At 45.3% G+C, this 25,285-nt stretch overlaps 1 protein-coding gene across 8 annotated transcripts; it reads right to left on the bottom strand.

Annotated features, from left to right (window-relative positions):
* Window positions 1–1,290: 1,290 nt before the first annotated feature.
* Window positions 1,291–23,781, bottom strand: Scn3b (sodium voltage-gated channel beta subunit 3). 8 transcript variants are annotated; one of them, XM_039080819.2, is made up of 8 exons: window positions 23,349–23,781; window positions 22,904–22,985; window positions 16,554–16,655; window positions 15,461–15,765; window positions 14,957–15,120; window positions 12,717–12,942; window positions 9,733–9,871; window positions 1,291–4,549 (listed from the first exon to the last, which is right to left on the bottom strand). In XM_039080819.2, exons 5-8 carry the CDS (start codon window positions 15,053–15,055, stop codon window positions 4,486–4,488), a joined length of 528 nt encoding a protein of 175 aa, XP_038936747.1. In that variant the 5' UTR covers window positions 15,056–15,120; window positions 15,461–15,765; window positions 16,554–16,655; window positions 22,904–22,985; window positions 23,349–23,781; the 3' UTR covers window positions 1,291–4,485. The 8 variants fall into 8 exon arrangements, with proteins under 8 accessions (XP_038936747.1, XP_017450955.1, XP_006243165.1 ...); XM_017595466.2 differs by lacking the exon at window positions 15,461–15,765; XM_006243103.3 differs by lacking the exons at window positions 15,461–15,765; window positions 16,554–16,655 and having other exon boundaries at window positions 1,291–4,136; window positions 4,447–4,549.
* Window positions 23,782–25,285: the final 1,504 nt, after the last annotated feature.

Raw genomic sequence — 25,285 nt, 5'->3', positions numbered from 1 at the left:
CCTTCCTACCCTGCTGTCTTTTTATAACTTAATTGGATTTAATTAGGTCGCTAGTATGACCGTGGTGTTTATCCTTACTGAAGCATAAACAACGTCTTAGTGGCTCCATCACCGATAAAATGCCTCTCCCTAGTAGAGGAGTAGAGCCTCATGTGCTGCTACCCTATCCATGGTGGAATGAGAGGCCCAGTCTTGTTTAGGTCTCAAACAGCTTCTGTGTAATCATGATCAATGGCCGGACAGCGAACAGCACTCTTCATCCTCCTGCTCCTATGGCCTTCTTATTCTTTGGTGTTTCAAGAGCCTTAGAGAGGGAGGACTTTATCTGTCATACATGAGCACATAATAATCCCTCCTGTCATCTCAGTGTTTAGGGATAAAGTCTTTTATAAAGAAGTGTGTGTGTGTGTGTGTGTGTGTGTGTGTGTGTGTGTGTGTGCATTTCTTAAAGTGGTAGCTGGAGCTATACCCAATAATTTTAATCTTTAAATATTTCAAACATTTTAAATTATGTGTATATGTTCATGCCTGTGTGCTTGTGAATATAGGTGCTTTCATTGGCCAAAAAGGGGGTATCAGATCTACTGGAGCTGGAGTTACAGGTTGTTGGGACCCATGTGACATGGGTCCTGGGAACTAAACCGGGGTCTTCTGACCGAGTGACAAGCACCCTTAACCACGAAGCTGTCTTTCCAGTCCGATTTGTAGTCGTAATCAGTGTTAAGCTGGTGGAGCTGTGGTGGTGCACATCTTCAAACCCAGCACTTGAGAGGCAGGTAGATCTCTGAGTCTGAGGATAGCCTGGCATACAGAGTGAGTTTCAGGACAGCCAGGACTACATTTGGAAAACCCTTGACTCCCCCACACCCCCCAAATACACAACAATTGTGGTAGACTAAATCCTCACTCTTTCTTGTTATACTTTTCCCTTTAGGGGATCTTGGCTCCTTTAGGAAGCTAGATACTGGAAGACAGCCCCCTAAAGTGAAAGTCACCCGAGCCTTCCCTGCATTAGACCTTTCCTGCTGCCAGCATCTCCCCACCTGGTTAGGAAGTGTGTGATGCCGGACAAGGATGCATTTCTCTTGTTTCCTTCCGTGCTTGTGTAGAGGAGAAAAGGAAGGACCGAAAGGCTGGATCCCACATCTAGCACGTCTAGCTTTAGACTTTCGAGGTTTTATTCTAGAAGGTTTGTTTCCTGAGTTCCAGGCAGCAGGGCAGATTGCAAGCTAGGTGGGAGCCCGAGTGGGCAGCAGCCGCAGGTTGTAAGCACAGCAAACCCAGAGCAAGTGGTCTTCAGAGATACTTTATTGACACGAACAGAGAGACTTTATTGGAACCATGGGCCTGTGCACATTTCTACAGGCCTAAGACCAAGGGGTCTAGCTAGAGTCTAACCTAGTACTTGACACAGAGAGCGTTGAGTCAATGGGATTGGATGGTCAGAATGATAAGCAGGCACTCCAAGGTCCTGGTCACATACATTTGCAGTGACTGGGTGAAGTCACAGAACCAGGGCTTTTTCGTTTATAAAACAAGTGAGAGGAAGCTTTCTCTCTCTCTCTCTCTCTCTCTCTCTCTCTCTCTCTCTCTCTCTCTCTCTCTCTCTCTCTCTCTCTCGGTGTGTGTGTATGTGTGTGTATTGCTCACGTGCATCTTTATGTAAATATAAATATGGGCCTTAACTTGTGCACATGTATATGTGGAGGCCAGAAGTCAACCTCGGGTGTCATTCCTCAGGCACTATCCACCTTTGTTGGTTTTTTTATTTGTGTTTTTTTTTTTTTTGAGACAGCGTCTCACTCTCCTGGAGCTTGCCAAGTAAGTAAGTTAGGCCAGGTGGCCTGGTTAGTGAGGCTCAGATCTTCCTGTCTCTGCCTCCCCAGCTCTGGGATGACCAATGTGTGCCACAATGTCTGTCTGTTCACATGGATTCTGGAGATCACACTGAGACTCTCACGCTTGGGTGGCAAGCATTTTACCCACTGGGCTATCACCTTAGCCCTAACGCCTTTTAACCTCACCCCTGTCGTTCTCAGCATAATCTTGCTCTGGAAAGTTCCCTTTCTACTTGCAATTCTATTTCGATGTCTAGAGCAAACCCAGAAACTCAAAAGATAGCTGGGGTGTGCGGTTGACCGAGGGTGGAGAAACCAAAGAATAATGTGTAAACAGATTGAAAGTAAAGCCTGAGATAGCAAGCGCTTAGGGATTGGGGCTCGGTAACAACCCCTGGCTGACCGTCCAAGCCAACAGGGCAAGATGCTCTCAGGACCAACTGAGTAACCAAGTTCACAGCTGTTAGGCAGGGATAAGGGGAAAACTAGACTCAGCTTAGTTTGACCTTCAGTAAATTATTGAGAATCAGTCCGGGCAAATACCCAGCACCAAGACAAACAATGGGGTTTCTGGATGATTATAGCCCTTGAGAACTCTTCTAAGCCCTTTAGTAAGCCATAGCACACCAGGAAAGGCTCCAGAGTCACACATGTCTAGTCCAGGATTCTAAGTGGAATTATGGGAAGAAATGGAGATGGCAAAGATTTTAATTGGCTGGTGAGTGCCGTGCCTTGTAGGTTATAGTCATGATCTCCTATAAGGAAATGCGATTGTGATTCCAGATAAGCCACCATGTATAAACAAGCTAGATAAAGGTAGGGTGGGATGGGGTTCCCAAAGCGCATGTCTGGCATCCACCAAGAAGGAAATGTTGGGAGTGAAAGGTGAGCTTTTCATACAAAGCCAGGTAGGGGTGGAGAATGTTCTTTCTTACAGATCTCCCCAGAGGTGAGGACATTTCTCCTATGGAGTCTCACTTTTACCTTTTTATACATCATAAGGCCTTCTGCCCTTGCTATCTGGAGGGGCTAAAGAATATTGCATTTAGAACAGTCATTAAAAAGAGATATTGACTAAGCATCTTGTCACTGGTTCCCTGTTCTCTTGGGTGGGGATGAGGGTAGAGGTGGGGGACTTTACAAACACCAGTACCCAAACGTGACATCTACAGGTGAGGTATTTAGAAGCTACACGCCCATCTTTGTCTCTCTGTTGACTGTCCATTTCAGACTAAAACCATTTTTCATCACAGAGATATTGCCCTCGGGTGCCGTCTCTCCTGGAGGATGCTTCAGATTCACAAATCTTTGTGTGAAATCCTGAAGTCTATCTCATGCCGTCTGTGTTTTCTTACCTGGTTTCCAGTTCCTCAGATCTGTGGCAGTCAGCTTCCGCTGGGCAAATGGCATGCTGAATGTTAGAGTCCTCAAAAATACCTCTCATCCCAGGGAGTGTGAGGTTGGTGGCAGGAAAGTCATCTCTGGCCCAGTTTAATCCCCTAAATGTCCTGTTCAGCCTTGTGTGAGTCTCAGTTTCCTCCTGTAAAACGAGGACTAATACTGATCCACAGACACTGAGACATGAAGAACTGAGGAGTTTCAATCCAGAAAGGTCACTCATCCATGTTTCCAATATCAGGAGTGTGTTATATCATTTTCGAGACCTACTGAAACTGTCCTGGATCCTTCCTTGGGACTTCCTGGAAGTTCTGGGTTTGCTCCAGGTCTTCAGGATTATGGGGATACAGCCTCCAAACACTGAGCTCCAGAAAGCGTTCCAGTGCACACAGATGATGTCCCTGCAAGCATTAGGGGCATGCTGCTTTCTGGCGCTCTGAGAAGCAGGAAAAACTGACTTCAATGAATCAAAGTACGTACGTGGCACGCTTTGGCTTTAAGACAAACTAGTCAGGGCTTTCTTCCGATTTATATCCATCCTTTTGCTGCAGTGGAGAATGACCCAGTCACAGACAGTCAGGGCAGAGGTAATACTACTCTCCAGTACTTGTCTAAATCATTTGGAACATAGGGAACAACTCTAGTTAAGTTGGGAGTTACTTGGTTGGAAGCAAGAACAGAGTGAGGTTTAGTCCGTGTAGAGATAGATGTTGGCTCTTCGGTTCAGGCAAGGTAAAGATGTGTAGAGTTCTGATAGAGTTCGGAAGTCAGGTGAAAATCTCACATTGGGTTGGTGGTTGATGAATAGAAAAGATGGATGTGTTGGGACACCTGGGGCACTTCCTGATATTGCTGGCATCACTGAACTGGGGATATCCAGTCCCTCAGCACTCAGATCACCTACCAACAATAGAAGAACTCACTGAGAATGTCCAGCGCAACCATTCCCAAATACACATACACTAAAGAGGGGAATGAGAGAATTATTTTGCCTTTGTTATCATGAGCAAGTGAATTGGGTTGCTCAATATCTAGGCCAAAGTAATTCAGCTTCTGAAGGGTTTGACATAATGGAGGGCATCATGATTTGACCAATAACTTAAAGTACCCAAAGGACAGGATGGCTATGCAGAAGAGACCAAATAGAAAGTCACTTCTATTGTAGATGGCAAACAACATTTGTATGACATGCCATCCACATCCACCTTACCCTCCCAGATGCCTGTACATCACCTCAAGTCACACCACATTATTCCTCCACAGGTACCACAGAGTTCTCCTTGTTCTCTGAAGGGATAGCAAGGTAGTCAGACCTGCAGAGGGTGTGGGAGGGAAAAAGAGACAGTGCCTTAGAAGTCATTGGTGAGTGTGTAGGAAAGGCATGACCCAGGCACAAGGCTGTGTATGGAACGCCTCTGTATTTCCTTCTGGTTGGGCTTCCCAAGGCAAATGTACAAGTAGCCTCAGCAGATACAGTGGTATCCCTTCCCATATTGCATATGAACACCCCCAGCAGCAGGATCTGACTATTCTTATCATCTTCAAGATGAAGACTGACATTTTGACTAAACCGAATAGGTATGAATTTGTATTTCAAAGTTGCTTCAATTTTCACCTTCCCAGTTCCTGGTGAAGTTGAGCATCTCCAGATGTTTGTCAGCTGTCTTGTTTCCTACTTCTGTAATCTCATGATTTGTTTTCTTGGTTTTTTTCTAAAATAATTTTTTATTGTCTCATATTTGGAAAATTTGTCCTAATCTGTTGTTAATAAAGTTTTCCTATAGCCTCTCATCAAGAATAGTTGATGTTTTACATATAATATAGTTAAAATTATTTTTCCATCTTTGATTTGTACTTTTGATATTTAAGAATTTTTTCTGTAAAACATGATGTTTTAACTATAAAATTTTGTTCAACTATAAGAAAAGGATTTTCTCTGTTTACATATAATTTTTTCTACTACTTTGTTGCAACTTATAAGTTTTACATTCTGCTTTTAAATTTTACCCCCATTTTATTTTGGTGTGTAGAGAGATGGGTAATCTCATTTTAGTATCATAAACTTTTCTCTGTTAGCTCTACACTCAACCTTAGCCAAAAGACAGAGAAGCAATTCTCCGATATCCTTATAAGCAGTCATCATAGCTCATGAGACACATCAAACCACAGACATCTAGACATTCTGCTTTGGCTTTGAACTGATATAGGTCAGTGGCAGGCAAACTTTCTGATCCACAAGCTGTACTTACCTGTTAGAGTTTTGTAAACAGAAAAGCCTGGGGGAATGCTGTGACAGAAGTCTTGTGTAGCTTTGAAAAACCTAAAATAATCAAGCTATGCTTTGGTTTAAAATATTGTTGGCCTCTTGGCTCCTGCGTGACCTTTATGATGAGTTTATCACATCCCCTGAGAAATCCAGTCGAGGTTTATATTGGAATCTCAGTGACTTTGAAGAATATTTTGGGCAAGAACTTCTTGGAAGAGTGAAGCTTCATGCTTTATCCTTTCATTTTTCCTCATGTTTTAAAGTAAGGTTCTGTAACTTTTTCCTTAGCAGTCTTTCATAAGCTGTTGTCTTTACTCCTAGGTACTGGTGAACAGTCATTACTGTGGCAATTAATTTTTTTTAAAGATCTATTTTTATGTATAATGAATTTTTCACATGTGCACATGTGTGCATGTATGTTTATGTGTGTGTGTGTGTGTGTGTGTGTGTGTGTGTGTGTGTATGGATCATGTGTGTTCTTAGTGCCCATAGAGGTCTGAACAGGGTATTAGATACCCTGGAACTGGGATTATAGATAGTTATGAGCCACCATGTAGGTGGTGGGAATTGAACCCGAGTCTTCTGGATGAGCAGCAAGTGCTTGTGACCATTGTACCATCTCCTCAGCCCTTATTGCAATTAATGGATTTTTTTCTAATTTAAGGATTTAAATGTGCTTCTACGTTTGTTGGTGGGACATAGCTAATTCTTTGGAAACTGTTAATTTCTTCTCCACTAGAGACACACTTTGAGAAATGTTTTATCATATGATCTTGTCCTTGTGTGACCTAATGTGTAAGTGCACGGACTATGCTTTCACTGGGTGACAGGAGTGTGTTATATGTGATTTTTATGGGATCACTATGGCACACGTGGTCTCTGTGACCGAAAGAAACATGTAATTCATGACTGAAGTTGGACTTGCCTCGGTGACCTTATACAATATTCTTAATTAGGTTGCTAAGGAAATTTCATGTAGATATGGTACTTTGGGTGAAAGTAATGAATAATATATTTTCCTCCTTTGTAAATCTTATCCTTTCCTTTATATTTGTGATGCCTAGGAGTTCAAGTCTCTGGGCACATACATGAGGGATCATGTAGATTAAGGTTGGCCTCTAAACGTGTGGAGGATGGTTTTAATTACATTAACACATCTTAATTGTGGATGGGACCATTCCCTAAGCAGGGATCCTGGGGTATAAAAGGGGAAAGAAAACAGAGCAAGCATACATTCACTGCTGACTGATCTTGACTGTGGAACCCAATCCTCTCAAGCTCCCACCATGGTGACTTCCCTGGAACTGAGAGCCAAATAAACTTGTGTCCTTGTCCATTGCTTTTGTCAGAGTGTTTTATCACAGCGCCAGAAGAAGAAACTGAACACATTTCTTAGTGTTTCGCCCAAGGTTTCAAATATAGTATTGAGCAGGAGCCAGGAGAGATGGCATCCCTGTCAAGTTTCTGATACTGTAAGTATTTCTTCCAAAGTTTCCTCTCAGATGGTAGTGATGTGGAGTACTGAGTAGTTTATCTGTTTAAAGGAAATTTGTGTTTCAGCATAGATTTATGTGTTCACCCTACTTAGGACATAAGATACCCCTTAAGTTAGGGGTCCTGGCAAAAGATGGCAATGTCTGTCTCACTTACCATCAAAGCTTCCTTAGCAACAGTGTGCTTCCCGCTGGCTGCAGGCCTAGGTTCACAGTGACTGCTCAGCACTCTAAGAGAGCAACCTGTGTTTCTATCGTGGGGAGACATCAAAATCCAACCTCTGAGGGAATTATCTGCTGAACGTACATTGCTTCCACATCATTCTATAGTGGGTCGCCTTATTCCCTCTTCCTGTTTCTTTGCTCATTACATCTCACCTTTTCTATATCTCAACTTTCTCAAATTTATCTTCTGGTCAGCAATACATAATCTTCCACTGAATTAATGCATCGAGTAGTTGATTGTTTTTTTTTTTTAATTTTTTTTCAGGAAAAAAAAACACTTTTTCTGTCAACTTTGATTGCCCTTTGCTCTTTGGCTCTGTCTTTTCCTCCCCCTCCTCCTCCTCCTCCTCCTCTTCCTCCTCCTCCTCCTCCTCTTCCTCCTCCTCCTCCTCCTCCTCCTCCTCCTCCTCTTCCTCCTCTCCTCCTCTTCCTCCTCCTCCTCTTCCTCCTCCTCCTCCTCCTCTTCCTCCTCTCCTCCTCCCCCTCTTCCTCCTCCTCTTCCTCTTCCTCCTCCTCCTCCTCTTCCTCCTCCTCCTCCTCCTCTTCCTCCTCTCCTCCTCTCCCTCCTCCTCCTCCTCCCCCTCTTCCTCCTCCTCCTCCTCCTCCTCTTTCTCTTCCTCCTCTTCTTTCCTCTAAGTATTTTCTTTTGTTCATCTTTGTGAGGTGCCCCAGTTGAACCCAGGGCCTTTTACAGGGAAGACGCACCCCAGCCCCATTTTTATTGTTTTAAACAAGGTCTATTTTCTAAACGCTTTACTTTTATACCTTTGTGTTTGAGTCCTCTGGGACCTAATCACGCTGCCTGTGCCATCTTTTGCTCCGCTGTATTGCTTTCCTTAGTTAGTTCTAGTTGGGATGAGATTATGAAAGCAGGCTGAACCACAGTTAGCCTGGGGGAGGCTTGTGAGGCCTTGGCTGAGCGTGGGTCCCTTTTGGAATGTTTTTTCCCCCTCTTATTTCTTGTAGCTTTGACTCGAATTTCTCATCTTAAGTTTCCTTGATCATGTGGGTTGAATCTATTTAAATCCCAAATACTGTGGATGCAAGCTTATTCCCAAGAGTCTTTTCTGGTTCTTCTTGGAGTCAGGCCAGCAGAGAGAAGTTCCTTGGCTTTTCTCGAAGCTGGTGGTTGTCTGGTCCACCCTTTGTTGCTTGCTGGGGATTCTGATTGTTCTGGGGGTCCTAGTTCCTACTGTGTTTCTTGCGTGAGCCCTGTTGGAGGTACACTGTGTCCAAGCCTCAGTATCTTCCACTCAGCCAAAAGTACTGTCTTTACACATAATTGGCTGTCATTCTTATTTCTCTGAGATTGTGGGTATCACAGAACGAGTTATTTTTAAATTTTATCAAGACTTTCTAGGCAATAATGGCCTAGGCATTTTAGGTACTGCCTCAACAGTATTGCTGGATGTTTGTGGACTTTATTCATATGTCCTCATTCTTTCCCCAAACAACAGGCCAATGGGGCTTTTAGTCCCTTGTCCTTACAGACTCCAGGACTTCTCACAGGCACTCATTCTTAAGTGAGGGGTCTTTGGAAAAAATGGGTAAAGCCGAGGGCAAACACTAGGGGATTAGATCGCCTGCTTGAGGTATTTAGTTTCTACCTAGTTTTAAAAGAAAAGGTATGTTTTGTGGCACTTTTTAGCTAATAAATGGCACTGGTACTCCAGGATACAGGGAGAGAAGAAAGGTGAATATGTCAGAAGGAGTGCAGATGTTGAGAATAGAAGGCCTGGGTTCAGTCCTTAGCTTCTCCATTCAACACATCAACATGCTTGTCTTCAGTGAGCAAGCCTCAACTCAACATTTGTGAACTGGTTATGATAATACATAACTTTATGGGGTTTGCCTTGGCAGCTGCTGGTCTTTTCTGTAGTGGTTTAATATGCAGGCCAAGAGACATCTGGCCTGAATTCAAATCTCCCATTTGTTTCTGTGCTAGACTTCTTTGACAACTCAACAGAAGCTGGAAAAAGGAACCTCAATTGAAAAAAAATGCCCTCCCCCCACCCCCGTTGGCTTGTGGGCAAGCCTGTGGGTCATTTTCCTGACCAGTGATTGATGTGAGAAGGCCCAGCTCACGGTGGGTGGTTGGTGCCTCTGGGTAGGGCAATCCTACGTGAGCCATGAGTTGCAAACCAATAAGAAGTTCATCTATGGCCTCTGCTTTGGCTCCTGCTTCTTCGGCATTCTTGCCTTGAGTTCCTGCCCTGACTTTCTTTGATGATAAACATTGATGTGGAAGTATACAGAAAGTGAATAATCCTCCCTGTGCCCAGTTGCTTTTTGTTATCCCTGCCCAACAGCAATAGTAACTGTGACCGTCTACTACTTACAGAAACTCTTCTAGATATACTGTTTGTATTCATAAAATAGATATCATAATGTATTCTTTATAGATTATTAAGAGGAATGCAGACAAAGTTTACAGGTTGCTAACACCTCACCTCTGCGAGCACATGCATACCGAGGGTGTAAGCTGTTACCGCTTATGCATCTTTGGACTTACGCATTTTCCTGTGCTGCCTCTTCGGCCTTAGAGACCTTTCTGTAGCAATAGATCATCTCAATAAACAGCCACAAGGTGAGGAAGACCAGGAGGATGTACATCATGATTTCCGAGACCACGGAGGTGAAGTCTTCTCCCGCTACGAAGAGGAGAATGAGGTTCAGAGTACATGTGTCCCACAGACCCACGAAGCCTGCTTTTCCATTTTTTTCTAAAGATTTATTATTTATGTAGATGAGTGCTCTGTTTGCATATGTGCCTGCCTGACGGAAGAGGGCATCAGATCCCATTATAGATGGTGGTGAGCCATTACATGGTTGAGAGGAATTGAACTCAGGACCTCTGGAAGAGCAGGCAGCGCTCCTAACCATGGAGCCATCTCTCCAACCTGAAGCCTGTTTTTATGTATAGCTCAGATAAGCACTGAGTCTAGAAAGAACTTATGAGGCTATCCAAGAAATCTACACCGTCTGTCTCCTCTTCCTATACTGTAGGTCCCACCTCTGGGCACCTGTGTTCTGGTATCCTGTCCTGCTGTTCAGTCTCCCGAGAATTGCCCTAGATTCTGCTAAAAGCCCCTGCAGGGGAAACATCTTTTAGGATGCTGTGTAGCATTTGTCACACCCGTGTGCAGTTTCATCCAGCCGGTGAAATCACTCCTGGGTGGAAGTGCGCTGTGCTTCTTTCCTACTGACTGTGCGAGAATATATTTTTGAAGTGCCAGCCTGTGTCTCGTCTCCAGATACTTAGGTATTCAGCTTCCCTTCTCCTAAGGGACCGGAAGCACAGAAACATTGAAAACATTGCCTCTCATGTCGTCTGCTGGGCTTGCTATGGCCTGGCAAGGGTGTGATAGGTTTGCTGTCTCGATTTTGGTGCAATAGCTCTAAGGGTGTCACAGGAAGGTACCTTCCACATTTCTGTCACCTGTAGGAGATGAGGCCACTGCTTCCTGTATTAGAATGAGAACAGAGAGACTAAGCCTGGGAAAATCGAACAAGGAGAACCAGGCAGATTCCCTGGGGCCCTAGGAGTGGGACAAACACATATCTGTCACGTGTGCTTTTAAGTGACATGGGGTGGGGGTGAGGGTGACTGCCAAGATATGACAGACTAAAAGCAAAAAAACAAAAACAAAAACAAACAAAACACCTGAAAAACCTTAGGGTGGGGGCGGGGTGGAAGGAAAAGACGCAATGGGGAAGGGTAACTGGAAAGATCTGGATGCTGGCTCTGCTTGTTGTGCCCATTACATGTTCCTAAGCAAGCCCTTAGCTCCTTGGAGAACACTCACCACACCTACATCCTCCACGTGCCCCAGGGGAATCATATGAACACATCAGAGACCTCAAGCTATGAAGTCACACCTGAGAGGGTGGTATGGAGGCAAACTCCTTTCAAACCTTTCCATCCTTGAAGCTCTGTTATTCTAATTATGAACTTGTTTTCTCCTCTCTTCTTACTTGAGGACTGCTCTAGTGCCAAGCAGACGGACTAGCTCAGAGACGCTATACTTCCCCACTGACTGTGTCCTCAGCATCTCTGGAGGCCAAACCCTGAGAGAGCAGGGGGAAGAGACATACAGGCATCTGCCTATGGTTGGGTAGGCAGCAGACAACAAGTTTCTGGTGGTGAACACAAGATAGCACCAGGCTCCCTTCCCCAAGGAGGAGCAGGTGCATAAACAAATGATGGTAATGGAATCTTTGAATGGATTTATACCTCAGAGAGCTTCCTGGTCAACACCCCATGCCACCCCCCACTGCCGCTTCTTTACCAGGGGACACAAGCACTCAGGGAAGTGGATCAACACATTTTCCTTCAGGGGGCCTGAGCCTTCTACGCTTTGAGAATTCCACTTAAGTAAGTGTTTCAAGACCCAGACACTGTCACTTCCTGGATTTTATAACAATGATACGTAAAAAAAAAAAAAAAAAAAAAATCAGCCAGTGGCCTAGAGGTTACCACTCCCCCTTCCCTGACCACTGCCTGCTTGCCAGCCTGAAGAGTACGCTGGAAATATAACCATCTGGGAGGGTCTGAGGATGGCATGGTGGTATGGAGAGACACAGGAAGGGCAGAGTTCACACTCTGACTTGGGAAGAGGCCCACACTGCTTTGTCTCCTAACATAGCATAGAAGTAGTTTGCGAGTATCCCCCATGATTCTGGACTCAGATCAGGAGGGAAATACACACATTAGGTTTTTGAGAATATTTCCCTCTTGCCAACGATGAACTGAGAGAGTCTGGAGACTTTAAAGACTAGGGAGCTTTCAACTTGTCCCCACTCCTGGCTGATGACAGACACAGGTAGAGATACTACAGATGGGAAAGGGACAGCAAGATGGGTCTCCAGTTAAGACACCTGTCACCAAGTCTGATGCATTGAGTTCAACCTGTTACCCACACAGGAGACAGAAAGAACCAACTCCTATGAGTTGTCCTCTGAGCAACACACATGCCACAGCATGCATGTGTGCATATAGACGGACAGGGACACAGATACACACACACACACACACACACACACACACACACACACACACACACACACAGTGTAAATACATGCAAATTTAAAATTTTAAAAACCCCGAGAAGGCTTGAGGCTCATTACATTTTGAAAGCAGCTTGTCTGGAGATAGAATGTGGCTCAAAAGAGCAGAAGAGATGATTTCTAAATACAAATTAGGGATTCAACGCTGGCCAGAGGAAAAACGCAGATTGGAATCATTGGCTATAGGCCTTGTGGAGGATGTACTTTTCTTCTAGGGGACCAGAAAAGTCATCCCAACATCATGTTTTGGCCTGTCTCCTTTGAGGGGAGATGCAGCAAGGGATTCTGGGGGGGGCATGTTGTAGGAAGTGGGCCATGTAGGAAGGCAAGTCCACATGCATGGGCTTGTGTCTTCTCTAAGGATCACATGTATGGAAAGCCACTGTCCACCACCCTGCCCTCTAAAGAGACGACAGGCCTCAGGCTTACCCTCTTCAGTGACTCGCAAAGGTATCAGTCTCGTGGTCTTCACAAAAGGCCTGTGTGCCTCGAATTCGAACTCCCTGGACACATTGCATGTGTAGAGGCCAGAGTCATTCAAAGTGACATTGAGTACAGTGATGGATACGTCCTGCAGGTCTTTGCTCCCATTCCACTGCAGACGGCCTTGGAAGGGGCTCTCCACTTCCTGGTGGCCATTCCGATACTCATATATCTGCAGAGAGAGAGAGAGAGACAGAGGCAGAAGCATATTGTGGCAAGAGAGTCGGGAGGGACAAGGTGGAAGATGTTACCGTGGGCAGGAAAGCTAGGGGACAATGTTAGCAGAAGACCCAGAGCATGTGGGTGGGATAAGAGGCACGGAGGAAGCCATGGGAGAGAATGAAGACGTAAAGGAGACCAGGAAGAGGAAAACAAAAGGTTGGAGACAGAAAAGGGATAAAGAAGGATGGTGAAATATTGGATGAGGGTGAGGGAGAAGGACATAGAGATCAACAAGGCAACTGTGTTAGCAGGGAAGATACCTGACAGCCCTGAACTTTGATGATTGTGGTGTAACCTGGCCAGGTCAAGGTGGGAATCCATGATGCTGAAGGATGCCCAGTTTGCAGAGAACTCAACAACAAGAGATACACACAGAGCTTTTGCTTTGGGTAGAATTAGAACCAAAGTCAGGCCCTTTCAACTTTCCTCTCATATACTCTCTGACACAACACTTTTTTCTTCTGGTCTCCACTAGCAATGGATGGTGACTGAAGTTCTAATTCATATTTCTTAGACATTAACCACAATTGAGTCCCTCAGTTGGGTCATCTGGTTGGAACAGTGCGGAAGAAGTGAATGCTGATAGCAGGTGTGCAGGCCTAAACCGCAAGGGTCCTTCACATCTGACCTCTGGCTTCCTAGAAAGTGAGCATTAATCTGAATTGTACCTTCCCTGGTATGTGACTCTAAGACTCTAAGAAGTCATTGTTGGCCCTTGTCTTGGCACCAGATAGGAACCAACTTAGATACAAGTGCCATGTAGAACCTAGAATGAGAAATGAATCCACCTAGAGGGAAAGAAAGAAAACAAACAAAAAAGAAAACAAAGAAAGTCAGTTCCACCATGTTGTCTCCATTAAATATTATGGAAGAGACCCAGAAGAATAAGAAAAATCAGTATAAAGAGCCTTGCATCTGCTGTCAGACCATCATGTGAAAATCTAAATGCGTATGTATGTATGTATGTATGTATGTATGTATGTATGTATGTATGTATGTCTAAACTGTTTTGCCAATTTAATGTTACTCTTTTGAGTTTCGGTTTTTCTAACAAACACATCATATTTCAATGACTATTTTAAGTGCATTGAAAATTAAAGCTCATGACTCTTGGTAACAACCCCATAATGAAATTTTCATTCTTATTCCCACTTAAAAGGAAAAAAAATAATTGGATGCATCAAGAGGTTAAATATGACCAAGGGCATGTAGCTAAGTACTGTGGAGAAAAGAATGGAACTCGATGGCCTGGCTCCAGAGTCAGTGAAAGTACTGACAATGACTTAAATGAGTCACAGCCTTATGAGCACTGTCCCAAACCAGAACTGACCCTGACCCTGACCCTGACCCTGACCCCAACCCTGGCACAGAGCATACAAGGCTTCTCCTGTCAAGCATGGTGTCTAGATCATTGGGAGAAGATTGATGTTCCTCGTGGGGAGAGTGGCGCATGGCCACCTGGGATGCAGAGCAAGGCAAAAACAAGCAAACACCTATTTACAGGGGTGACTGTCCTGGGCACAGCAGTTGATACAAGCTTTGGTCACCCCAGTTGCTCCTCCTTCATTGGGACTGTGAGAGTTGGAAGAACTCACCTGTGCTACTTTTCATAAAGCTGCCTTGTGTTCTTTCAATTTCATTAGATCCATTTCACAGTACTGTGCAGAAGATGAACATACCTGTAAAAGGTCTAGCAGGTTGACTAGCCCACACAGGTTCTCTCAGTATGTTTACCTCTTACAACCACGTCTGGCTTGTAACCAGGGCTGCTCATAGCTAGCTAAGTAGCCTACCTTGCAAAGACCCTGGGTTAATAAATGGCTGTCAGTTATCTGTTGAGAAGATGTCAGGGTTCGGGAGAGGAATGAATGCAGGTCAGGGCATCATCTCCCAGACTGTTAGGAACTGGGCACACAGCAGCATAGGTCAGCAAAAGAAAGGCCAGAGGCAGCAGTCTGACATACAAGGAAATCTTTACCGCCCTCAGGCCTGTAGAACCACTCCACCACAGTGGTGGCCTCCACCTCCTCCCTCTTCATGCAGGAGATGCACCTCAGCTTCATGGGATTACCCTGCACCGCTTCTGTCTCCGAGGGTACTTCCACACACACAGGGAAGCAGACTCTGACTGGAGAGAGGAGGGGTGACAAGAAGGGGACAGCAAGAGTAGGCATTGGGGAATGAGGAGGGAGGGAGGAAAGACAGAGAAGGAAAAAAAAATCGTGAGACACTCTTGAAAGTAGCGAGATTCCTGTGTGCACCTGTCACTTGGGCTTCCTGAGTATGCATGATCAGGATGGGCCTAGAACAAGATGGTGCAGAGGCGGGTCCTCCGACATTGACTGGAAGTATTTGGAAGCCATGAGGATGCAGCACAGGATAGACTCGAGCCTGACTCAAAAGCCTTGGAGTCTATTGGGAGACATACATGTTCCATCCATCAACTGTCCACCCATAGGAACACTCACCCAGCAGACATGGAAATCCATTCCTTGCCAGGTCTGATCTTAGACTAGTGTGATGGTTTGTATATGCTTGGCCCAGGGAGTGGCACTATTAGAAGCTGGGGTCTTGTTGAAGTAGGTGTGGCCTTGTTGGAGTAGGTGTGTCTCTGTGGGCTTGAGCTTTACAACTCTCATCTTAGTTGCCTGGAAACCAGTCTTCCACTAGCTGCCTTCAGATGAAGATGTAGAACTCTCAGCTCTGCCTGCACCATGCCTGCCTGGATGCTGCCATACTCTTGGTTTGACGATAATGGCCTGAACCTCTGAACCTGTAAGCCAGTCCCAATTAAATGTTGTTCTTATAAGAGTTGCCTTGGTCATGGTGTCTGTTCACAGCAGTAAAACTCTAACTAAGACAAATAGAGATCCTAGGATGAACAAAACACTAGCCATGCTCTCGGTGCGTATATAACCTGGCAGATAATACATTTCTTTGGTGGTTCAACCAGAACACACAAAGGCTCATGTTAGTAAGGCGCCCAGTTCTCCCAGAGAGGTAGTTAGTTACTTGTGCTTGGGTTGGGGAGAAAGGAAGAAAGGGCTGGTGGGACATGAGACAGAAAGGCAAAAAAGATTCATGTTGGAAAGATCTGTGAGTGCCCTGTGGGATAATATGTCAAGTGCTCTAATGCTCTAAAGGGGAGACGGAATGAGATCTGTGTTTGAGGACCCATGGAGGATGGCGCAGCACCAATGGGAGTATGGTAAACTGATCATTTAGGCTGGAGCAAGCTTTGTGCACAGGAGAGAGACAAAATTCAAACTCCAGAGGAATCAGATGATCAGACACATTGTACACCACATGGAGGTTTGGACTTTGGGTTTCTGCCCTCTAGAAACTCCCAAGTCCAAGGATTATAGGTGACCATGTCAGATTGCAAATTCAGAATGAACCAAAAGCAGGAAATTGATGCCAACCAAACAAGAACAAATGTGGGATGCATTCACAGATGTACAGTGTGCAGAAGGAAGGAGGAGGAATTCTGCAATTGTTCGGAACAAATCTGGATGGCATATTGCATTTAACAAAAAAAAAAGCTGTTCAGTGAGTACACACCCAAGGTGGCTGAGAGGACCAGACCACAAGACCTGGAGCAATGCGGGGAGCATGGGATGCTGAACTTGGACACAGAACAGGCTTGTCTTCAAACATTTCAGCCTGGCAGATGGAAAAGAAATGCAATTATACTCAATTTTAAAAGTTACAAAAATCAGTTGAACACAGTTCATCTGTTTTTTTCTTTCGGTCTTGCTATGTAGCCCAGGTTGACCTTGAGCTCACAATTTCAAATTCACTCTCTGAGAAGTGGGATTACAGGCATGGGCCCTCAAACCGAACTTTAGAAAAGGCAGGATTGCTGCAAGTTCTGAGGACAGCCTGGGCTACTGAGAAGAAACCTTTGTTCAGTAATCCAGTACACAAATTAATAACGAATGTTGGTTTGGGGCTGGAGCTCAGCTGGTAGAGTGCTTGCCTGATGTGCTTGAAGCTCCAGCATTGAAAAATCAGATGTAGTGTTGCATCCTGAACTCCCCAGCCCTCAGGATATTGAGGCAGGAGGATTAGAAGTTCAGGGTCTTCCTTGCTTTTCTTGCATTAAGGCCATCCTAAATTAGATTAGACTTTGTCTCAAAATAAATAACAACTTAAAAAATAACATTTATTTTCAGATGTTTCAGCTATCCATAAATACAAAAAAAGCTATTTGATAAGAGATTTTATATTTAATTTTTTGGAAACTTCAAAAGTATAACAACCACCAGCAGGTCCTTGTATGAGACCTTGAAGGATCCTCTGATAGCCCTGTTCATGACCGAATGATCAACATGGATGCTCCAAGGTAAAATGATATACACTGATATGTAAATGCTAGCTCACTTCATCCTGCCCATCTGAGAAGAGGCTTCAAGGGAGGCTATTTTGTTGCAGCTTTGAGTCAAAAGCTAACACCTTTCTTTTTTTTTTCTTTTCTTTTTTTCAGAGCTGGGGACCAAACCCAGGGCTTTGCACTTGCTAGACAAGCGCTCTACCACTGAGCTAAATCCCCAACCCACCTTTCAATTAAAAATCAACATATTCCATTTCCATTTTAAACTTGGAATTTAGAGTGAGCCTTGTTGGCATTATAAACTTTTTTAAAAGTTCTAAGTGGAAAAAAAAAGCCAACAACTTGGTTTTTAAACCTTCAAGGGAAATGGACTAGCCTTAGCCAGCAGTCTACAGAAGATTGGTTTCATCCTTTTAATGGAGAAGGGTCTGTATCTTGGGGGAAATGATTAGAAACACTTTGGGCACCTGGTAAACTCCTAGTCTACATTACAAACTTGGTTTCAAAGCAACTAAAAAGGCAGTGTTATATTTCTGGGTAACGGTTTGTGTAGCAGGAACTCCATAACATAGATCCTTGGTGTCCATATTTAATGAAAGGCAACAAAGAAAAAGCAGTTCAAGATGGATGGCCTCATGGGCTTGGAAGGAAAATCCCAAGGAACGCACAGTTACAATTACAGAGGCAAGATGATATTTGGAAACTTAAGGACTGTGTTTTTCTAACTACCTAATTTGTCTGAGACTCAGTTTATTCAATAAAATGTTTTTTTTTTCAAATAAAACACCCAGTAGATAGGTCACGAGAAGCCTGTGGATTGTTTTACATGATTCTGCTTTGGATAACTGTCATTACTAATGTTATTCATCTTCTGTTTATGTTACAAATGTATTGAGTACCCATTGAGTAGCCGCACTGTTCTAGGCACCAAGAGCCAAACGAAATCCTTCCAGCTTTCTTGAAGTCTGAATTCCAATGGAGGTGGTACAAGTAGATTACAGAACAAAATAAGGCAGTAGAGGAGAGAGAAAGGGAAGAGAGGAGAGGAGCGGAGTGGAGGGGGGGGAGGGAATGGAATGGGAACATATCCACAAGACTAGCTTCATTAAGAGAGGAGCACTAAAGAAAAAGAGGAGAGAGAGAGAGAGAGAGAGAGAGAGAGAGAGAGAGAGAGAGAGAGAGAGAGAAGAAGAAGAAGAAGGAGGAGGAGGAGGAGGAGGAGGAGGGGGAGGAGGAGGAGGAGGAGGGGGAGGAGGAGGAGGCAGGGGCGGCGGTGGTGGCGGCGGCGGCAGCAGCAGCAGCAGAAGAAGAAGAAGAAGAAGAAGAAGAAGAAGAAGAAGAAGAAGAAGAAGAAGAAGAAGAAGAAGAAGAAGAGAGGCAGCAGCAGCAGCAGCAGCAGCAGGAACAGTAGCTGCCACCCCAGGCATGTTTGTTGAAGTCATGACAAGCAAGAGAAAATAGCCACTCTAGGGTTCAAATAAGTGTGCCTGTCATATTTGAGGAATGACAATATGTAGGAAATCAGCCAACAAAAAGAACAGAGAGATGAGACAGGGAGGGAGGGCAGGGCCAGGTATGGCAGGTCTTATAGGTCACAGTCAGAGCTTTGCCTTTTGCACAGCACTATCTAGGGAACCTTGCAGGATTTAGAGTTGAATGTTGAATGATCTGACTTCTGCTATGTTGCAAGGTCAGCAGGCCAAGGAGAGGATAAATTAGCAGGTGAAGCAGACTCAAAGGTGAAAACAGAAAGAATGATTAGGAGGTTGGGACAGGGCCAGCAAGATAGCTCAGCAGATAAAGCCACTTGTAGCCAAGCTGAACCACCTGAATTCAACCCCAAGGGCCCACATGTTAGAAAGAACCGTCTTGCTCACGTTGTCTTCTGACTTCTATATGTGCACAGGTGCATGTACTTTCCCCCCTCCTCCAAAAGAAATAAATTATTATTTTTTTAGGCAGCTGAAGAATTGGTTTGGAGGTTAAGAGCACTTGCTATTCTTGCAAAAGACCCGAATTTGGTTCCCAGGAACCATGTCAAGTACCTTACTACTTATCTGTAACATCAGCTCCAGGGGAATCTAACATCCACCTCTGGCCTCTAGGGGACCCCCAACACATGTATGCCTCCACACAGATACATACACACACACACACACACACACACACACACACACACACACACACACACACACCACATACATATATACAAAATAATTTTTAAAAATCTAAAACAGTTCAGTGGTGAGATTAGAGGTTCTTTTTGATTGAGGGATAGCAGAGCTGGGTTAGCAATGTTAAGGATGTTGGGGCTGTGTTCTCATGAACACGGAGACTGGACTGCAGAGAAGGCTCACTGTCACTTATTTGTAGCGAAGGAGCGAAGACAGACTGCACAGTCAGGGTGGTGGGTGTCATGTGGTGGAGTATGGAGTTGGGCTGCTCTTTTCAGAGTGTCACTGGAGAGCATGTCCACTGTGAACTTTCTCTTGGCCAAAGTCCAATGTCCAGACAGGAGAACTCTGTTTCTGCAGTCTGGAAGAGCCCATTACAAAATGGCTACAAAGTTCCCCCACCTCATTTGCTTGCACTCTATTATAGGACCCCCTTGTTCCTTCCATCAACAGTGAAGTCAGTTTCTCTACTATGCCGCTGCCTTTATGTCTGTGACACCCTCTGGTTAAGCCACACCACTGGCTATAAATTGTAATCTCTTGGAATGTTGTAGGCTGCATCATTGACCTTGGAATGAATGCACTTTCATTTCTATAGTAATGATGAAGACAACCATGAGGGAAAAGGTATTGCCTTAAGGATTACAGACTAACCAATAAAACCAACTCCCCCGCTCCTTTCAGATTTTTCTTTTTTCTTTTGTCCGTCTGGAGCTCTCCCTAGAATGTTTCCTCCACAGTGAGATAAAGAAGGCTTTAATTAGACTGCAAATAATGCACAAGGCATGGTTACGAATAAAGTTATTTTTAGATGTTAACATCCTGAAACAGTTTGGCCTATCAGATTAGCAGGGCCTTGGAGGAATGAAGGCCAGGAAGGGCCGAACTCTTCCCAATATAATGGACTCCTGTAGAACAAAAGTAGAGGAGACACGGGGAGCTAAAAGTTGGATGAACCCTCAGGAAAGGTGGTGGTGTTGGGGGATGAGAGGGAAGATCGAAGGAAAAATTCCAGGACTAATGTCCACCTGACACTTGCACACAACATCACACGTGTTCACAGGGGACACTGGAAGACCAAGACTAGAAAGATAGCAGCGCTCTATCAAGTCCTCTGCCCTGCATGACCTCACCTCCTTCTGCCTAAAATGGAAATAACTCATGTCACTCTGCCATATCACAGTGACCAAAAGGAGCAACAGATATTAGAATTATATACAAATAAAATTGCACTTCAAGCGAGGCTCTTTCCCCTACACAGACAGCCAGGCATTCTGAAGCCCTTTTGGTGAACCAATGTCTGGGTTACGAAATCTTGGAATGAGCACGGAAAGATGTGACCCATACAGGAAGTCAGCCCAAAGATTTTTTTTTTTTGAGGAAGTATGGGCCCTCTGCATATTCTAGTAATATTCTGTAAATATTCTCTTATGGTTGGGTTGTCAGCTGAAAGGTGTGTACAATGTGATCAGTAACAGCTTTCAAGCTTCACCTTTATCAGGCCTTCTGAGGATGTTGCCTGATAAGAATGAAGCCGTAGAGTTGAGGTGGGACTGAGACACAGACAGAGCTTTGTGGGTCCTAGGCAAAAAAAAAAAAAAAAAAAAAAAAAAAAAAAAAAAAAAAAGGCCAAGACTGCCCTCCCCTTCCTCTGGATTTCAGCAAGGAACATTATGAATTTAGTTTGGAAGAATGCTTCGCAGACCCTTCTCTACAACTTGAGCCTCACCCACGCCTTCTCTTATCGTGCAAGACTAACCTTTCTTAAGCCCCCACAGCCTTAGCATTTCCCTGGAGCAAATAACAACCTCAGTCTTCGAGACTGGGTGAACTCGCTTCAGTGGCTGGCTTATGTCAGCTTCATCTCCAAGTCTGGTGTGGGCTCGAGGGAATGGGTTGGGGCGAGTCTGCCCTCGGGGTTAGCATCAGTCTCTTCCTTTTCTTTCTTTTCTTTTTTTTTTTTTTTGGTTCTTTTTTTTCCGGAGCTGGGGACCGAACCCAGGGCCTTGCGCTTCCTAGGTAAGCGCTCTACCACTGAGCTAAATCCCCAGCCCCAGTCTCTTCCTTTTCTTTCCCATCCTTGTTTCACTAGGCATTTTGTTCAACAGGAAACTTGGCTCCTCTTCTGGTCACGTGCAAAATCTAAATAATGCATGCAGTTACAGTTAGTATCCAAGGCTGGGCGAAGTGATATTCAGGCACAGAGGCAATGCCTGCCACGACACAGGCAGAGTGGGAGCCAAGCCCATCACAGGGACATAATCCCACAAGACTACTTTATGTAAGGGAGGTGGGCACAACCCATTTTGATTTTGTTGGTTCAAATTCAGAGGAAGGCAGCTAAACCAATGTAAACCGACTTATCAACTGAAGAGCACCTAGGCTTGATCCAAAGGCAAAGTCAAAGACATGAACACACACACACACACACACACACACACACACACACATGCACACATGCACACATGCACACCTACTGTTATCTCACTAGTCCATTCAGATACTTATACTGACATGCTCAGATGCATGCTGGTGCACGCACTTATAAACAGAGGCGTACATTAACATACAGTAAAAATGCTGTGTGTATCACACACTCATGTATTAGCACTCAGATGCCCACTTCCCTTAGCACACACGCAGGTATCCTATTCTCAGCTATGCCTGAAGCTGTTTAGCCCCGCATTATTGTCACAAGTCCCTTATTTGGAGGGGCAATGTCATCTGAGTCTCTCACACCTGACAACCAAGAGAAAAATCCAAAACAACAAAACTCTAGGGAAAAAAAAAACCAATAAAACCAGCTCACCAAATATCAAAGCCCCTCAGCTCCCAGGGTTCCTGTAAACTAAATTCACTTCCCATTTGTCTGTTAATGCACACCAGCAAATGGCTGGAGCTGCTGTTCCATCCATTCCTAGTTAAAATTTAAACGATGGATGAGCTATAGTTTTTCTCTCTCAAAATTCATGCATCCAGGTTTTGTGTTCTTTTTAAATACCATAGAGAGAAATGAGCCTCCCCCGCCCCCAAATCATTGAAAATTTCAGAACCGACTCTTCACTTCAATTGCAAGCAAGATTTTAAAATAACGAACTGATACATTCCTGTTAGCAAAGGGGAAAGCGAGGGGCAAAATAAAAATAATTAAGAAAGGAAGGAGTCAGAGAAGCACTAAAGACGGTTGTGGGAGGGGGGGGGAATCAAGCCACAGGGAGTGGAGAGGTGCCTTTGCAAAACTCCAAAGCCAGGTCTCTGGGGGCACATGTGGATCTCCATGTCTGGCAAACATGCACAGAGAGAAGCCAAGCAAGCTCCTTGTCACCAGCGACATCACTTAAGTGTTATTATTGCTAGCTCGATGCCTGCTATTTGCACATTGCAGTGCAGGGTGCTGTACTTACCCCAGTAGATGAGCACTAGAGAAGCTAGGGGAAGCAATCTGTTGAAGGCAGGCATCTTTTCCACCGTAAGCGATTTCTGAAGCTGAACAGAGAGAATCTCTGTCAAGGACTGAACCCTCTGATTCTTTCGAGGAAACCTTCAGGGATTAACTGCCCCTAAGGGAGCAGACCTTCTGAGTGGGAGGAGGAAGAAAAGGTCAAGTTCCCTTCCTAGGGGTTCTGCGGGATCTGGAGTGTAGGTGTCAGCTCAGGCCACCTGCCTCTCTCGCTAGACTAAGTCTCCGGGCTTGGCTCAGCACCACGGACAGTAGCCTTCCCGCCCACCCCAAACGTGGAATCCCAATCTCTCCTCGGTTTCTTGCAACCAAAGCAAAGTGGACTGGGAAGGGAGTCTCGCAGCCGGCGCGGGGATGCTGGCCTGTGGAAGGAGTCAGTGTTGATTCACCTCTTGCCTCCCCCAGGGACAACGACTTCAATCCACCGAGACTCAGGATCTCGGGCTTCTACGGCGGGGCAGGCTTCTTCAGTTGGGCGTGTCCCCACTCCAGCCGTCGTCTGGGCTACAGAATTTGTTCCACTTCAGTCCTGTACACAGGGTCCCGGGCTCACAGGAGGTCCTTCAGGGGTGGAAAGAGGTGGGACCTCCGGTGGGGTGGGTGATCTCAGAGGTGGAGGATGGGTAGACCGAGGGACCCCTTTCCGTGGGGCGCGTTCCTGGATCTTGCGAAGCCCCGATGCTGGACGATTAGGTGGTCAAAACCGTCCCTCTCCAGGGCCACCCCGTGGCTGAATGTGTTGCTAGCCTTGACATGCGCAGGCAGCACTCGGCCGCCTTGGTAGCTACGGACCCTCCCCCTTGGACACACATTCCCCACCCCTAAACCCACGTGCCCCTCCCAGGGCTGGCGCGCTGAGAAGAGGGGGAGGAGCCCAGCGCAGCGCAAACACCCTCCAGCCGAAGTGGCTTCTTGTCTGGCTAGCTGGCTGTCACCTCGATTTTCTACTGTCTGGGTTTCTCTCTGGCTTATGGACACGCAGCTTCCACTTATTCATCCCCTTCCAGCAACCCTACTCCTGTCGCCTCCCAAATATGCATGCCTACAGCTCTGGGGAATGGAGGGACACATCTCTTTGAAACAATGATGTCATCTGTAATATTTACAGTACTGGCTAACTCCTGGCTGGCTTCTCTTCGCCCTCCACCTCTTCCCCTCTGGTCTTGCCTGCACAGCCTTTGTCTTGCCTTGATTAATGGGTTCCCAGCACAAGGGACACAGCAAGGCAATTTCTGCTTATAGCAAATAGGGTAGGGTGTGGCACACCTGTCCCCACCTCAGCGCTCAGTCTAGATCCAAATGTGAGCTTGAGATAAGCTTTACGGTAGGGATAAGGAAGGATGATTTTTCGTTTCCCATGTTATTTGAGGTGCCCCCCCCCCCGCCAACCATTTATAAAAGGCAGATAGATAGGCGATGTTGAGGCGGCTTGCAACTCTTAGACACTCCCTAGTCCCAGCAGCTGCTGAGCATCCCCGCCCTATTTCTGGAAGGGAAACCTGAACCTTTACACTCAGTTATAAACTCGAATTGACCTAACGGATTAGGCATGCCTGGAATCGAAGGGGAGGCTTAATGGTGAAAGATTGGTATAAAAGTCTGGCTCCAGCCGGGGTCCTTTTCTCCTGTTCTCTAGCCAAGGGGGGGGGGGGCGCATAACACTGATATTCCTAAAGGGAATGTGGAGTAACAGCTGACGGTAAATGAACTGTACACAGGAAATGCTCCCTGCTAAATGTCACATACGCAGTCACAGAAGGTCCTCAGTCAGGTTTCTTCCTGGGCAGAGAGCCACGGGGTCGTAAACGCCATCTTGTGTTGAGGATCAGCCTTTGAGCTTCTCAAAAATGACTTCAGCAACATCTTTCCCAACTCCTGCATCAGTGAAGCACATTCCTGATGAAGTGTGCTGGGACTCTCTTGTGTGACAGCCAGCCGGTTCTTCACAGCTTAACCCCTTCTGACATGTGAGGAAGTTCTTTTTACTCGGTTGACTTCTATCTATACTCCTTCCTCCCCAAATTGCATTAAACTCTCTTGATACATTTTCCTTAATGAGGAAATCATTTCCTCCATCACAAGAACTTTTTGCTTGGGACTAAGCTTCCCTACTGCACAAAACGTTCTAGTCAGCCCCAACCTTGGAACACCCTGGCCACCTTTACATTCCTCAGCGTGATTCTCTGACATTATGAATAGGAGCTAGTCCTTTCTGTGTGGTCTGTGCAGAACGAATCTGGAGGAAGTAGAAGACAGTTGCTTAGGAGGGAAACGTACCTTCAAATGCACCAGGACGTCATGTCCTTCACAGTGGGCTTGTGCTCAG

Source organism: Rattus norvegicus, chromosome 8, assembly GCF_036323735.1.
Source record: "Rattus norvegicus strain BN/NHsdMcwi chromosome 8, GRCr8, whole genome shotgun sequence".
Lineage (NCBI taxonomy): Eukaryota > Metazoa > Chordata > Mammalia > Rodentia > Muridae > Rattus > Rattus norvegicus.
The sequence above is the reverse complement of the archived record's forward strand: the minus strand, read 5'-3'. Positions and strand labels throughout refer to the sequence as shown.

Bases quoted from the DNA above. Each gene is read 5' to 3' on its own strand.
- Scn3b (XM_063264913.1), bottom strand. From the start codon at position 22,958: ATGCCTGCCTTCAACAGATTGCTTCCCCTAGCTTCTCTAGTGCTCATC. The intron at 12,943-14,956 runs GTATGTCAGACT...CTCTCTCTGCAG, and splicing joins AGGGCGGTAAAGATTTCCTT to ATATATGAGTATCGGAATGG. The intron at 9,872-12,716 runs GTAAGCCTGAGG...TCCTCTTCGTAG, and splicing joins TTTGCGAGTCACTGAAGAGG to CGGGAGAAGACTTCACCTCC.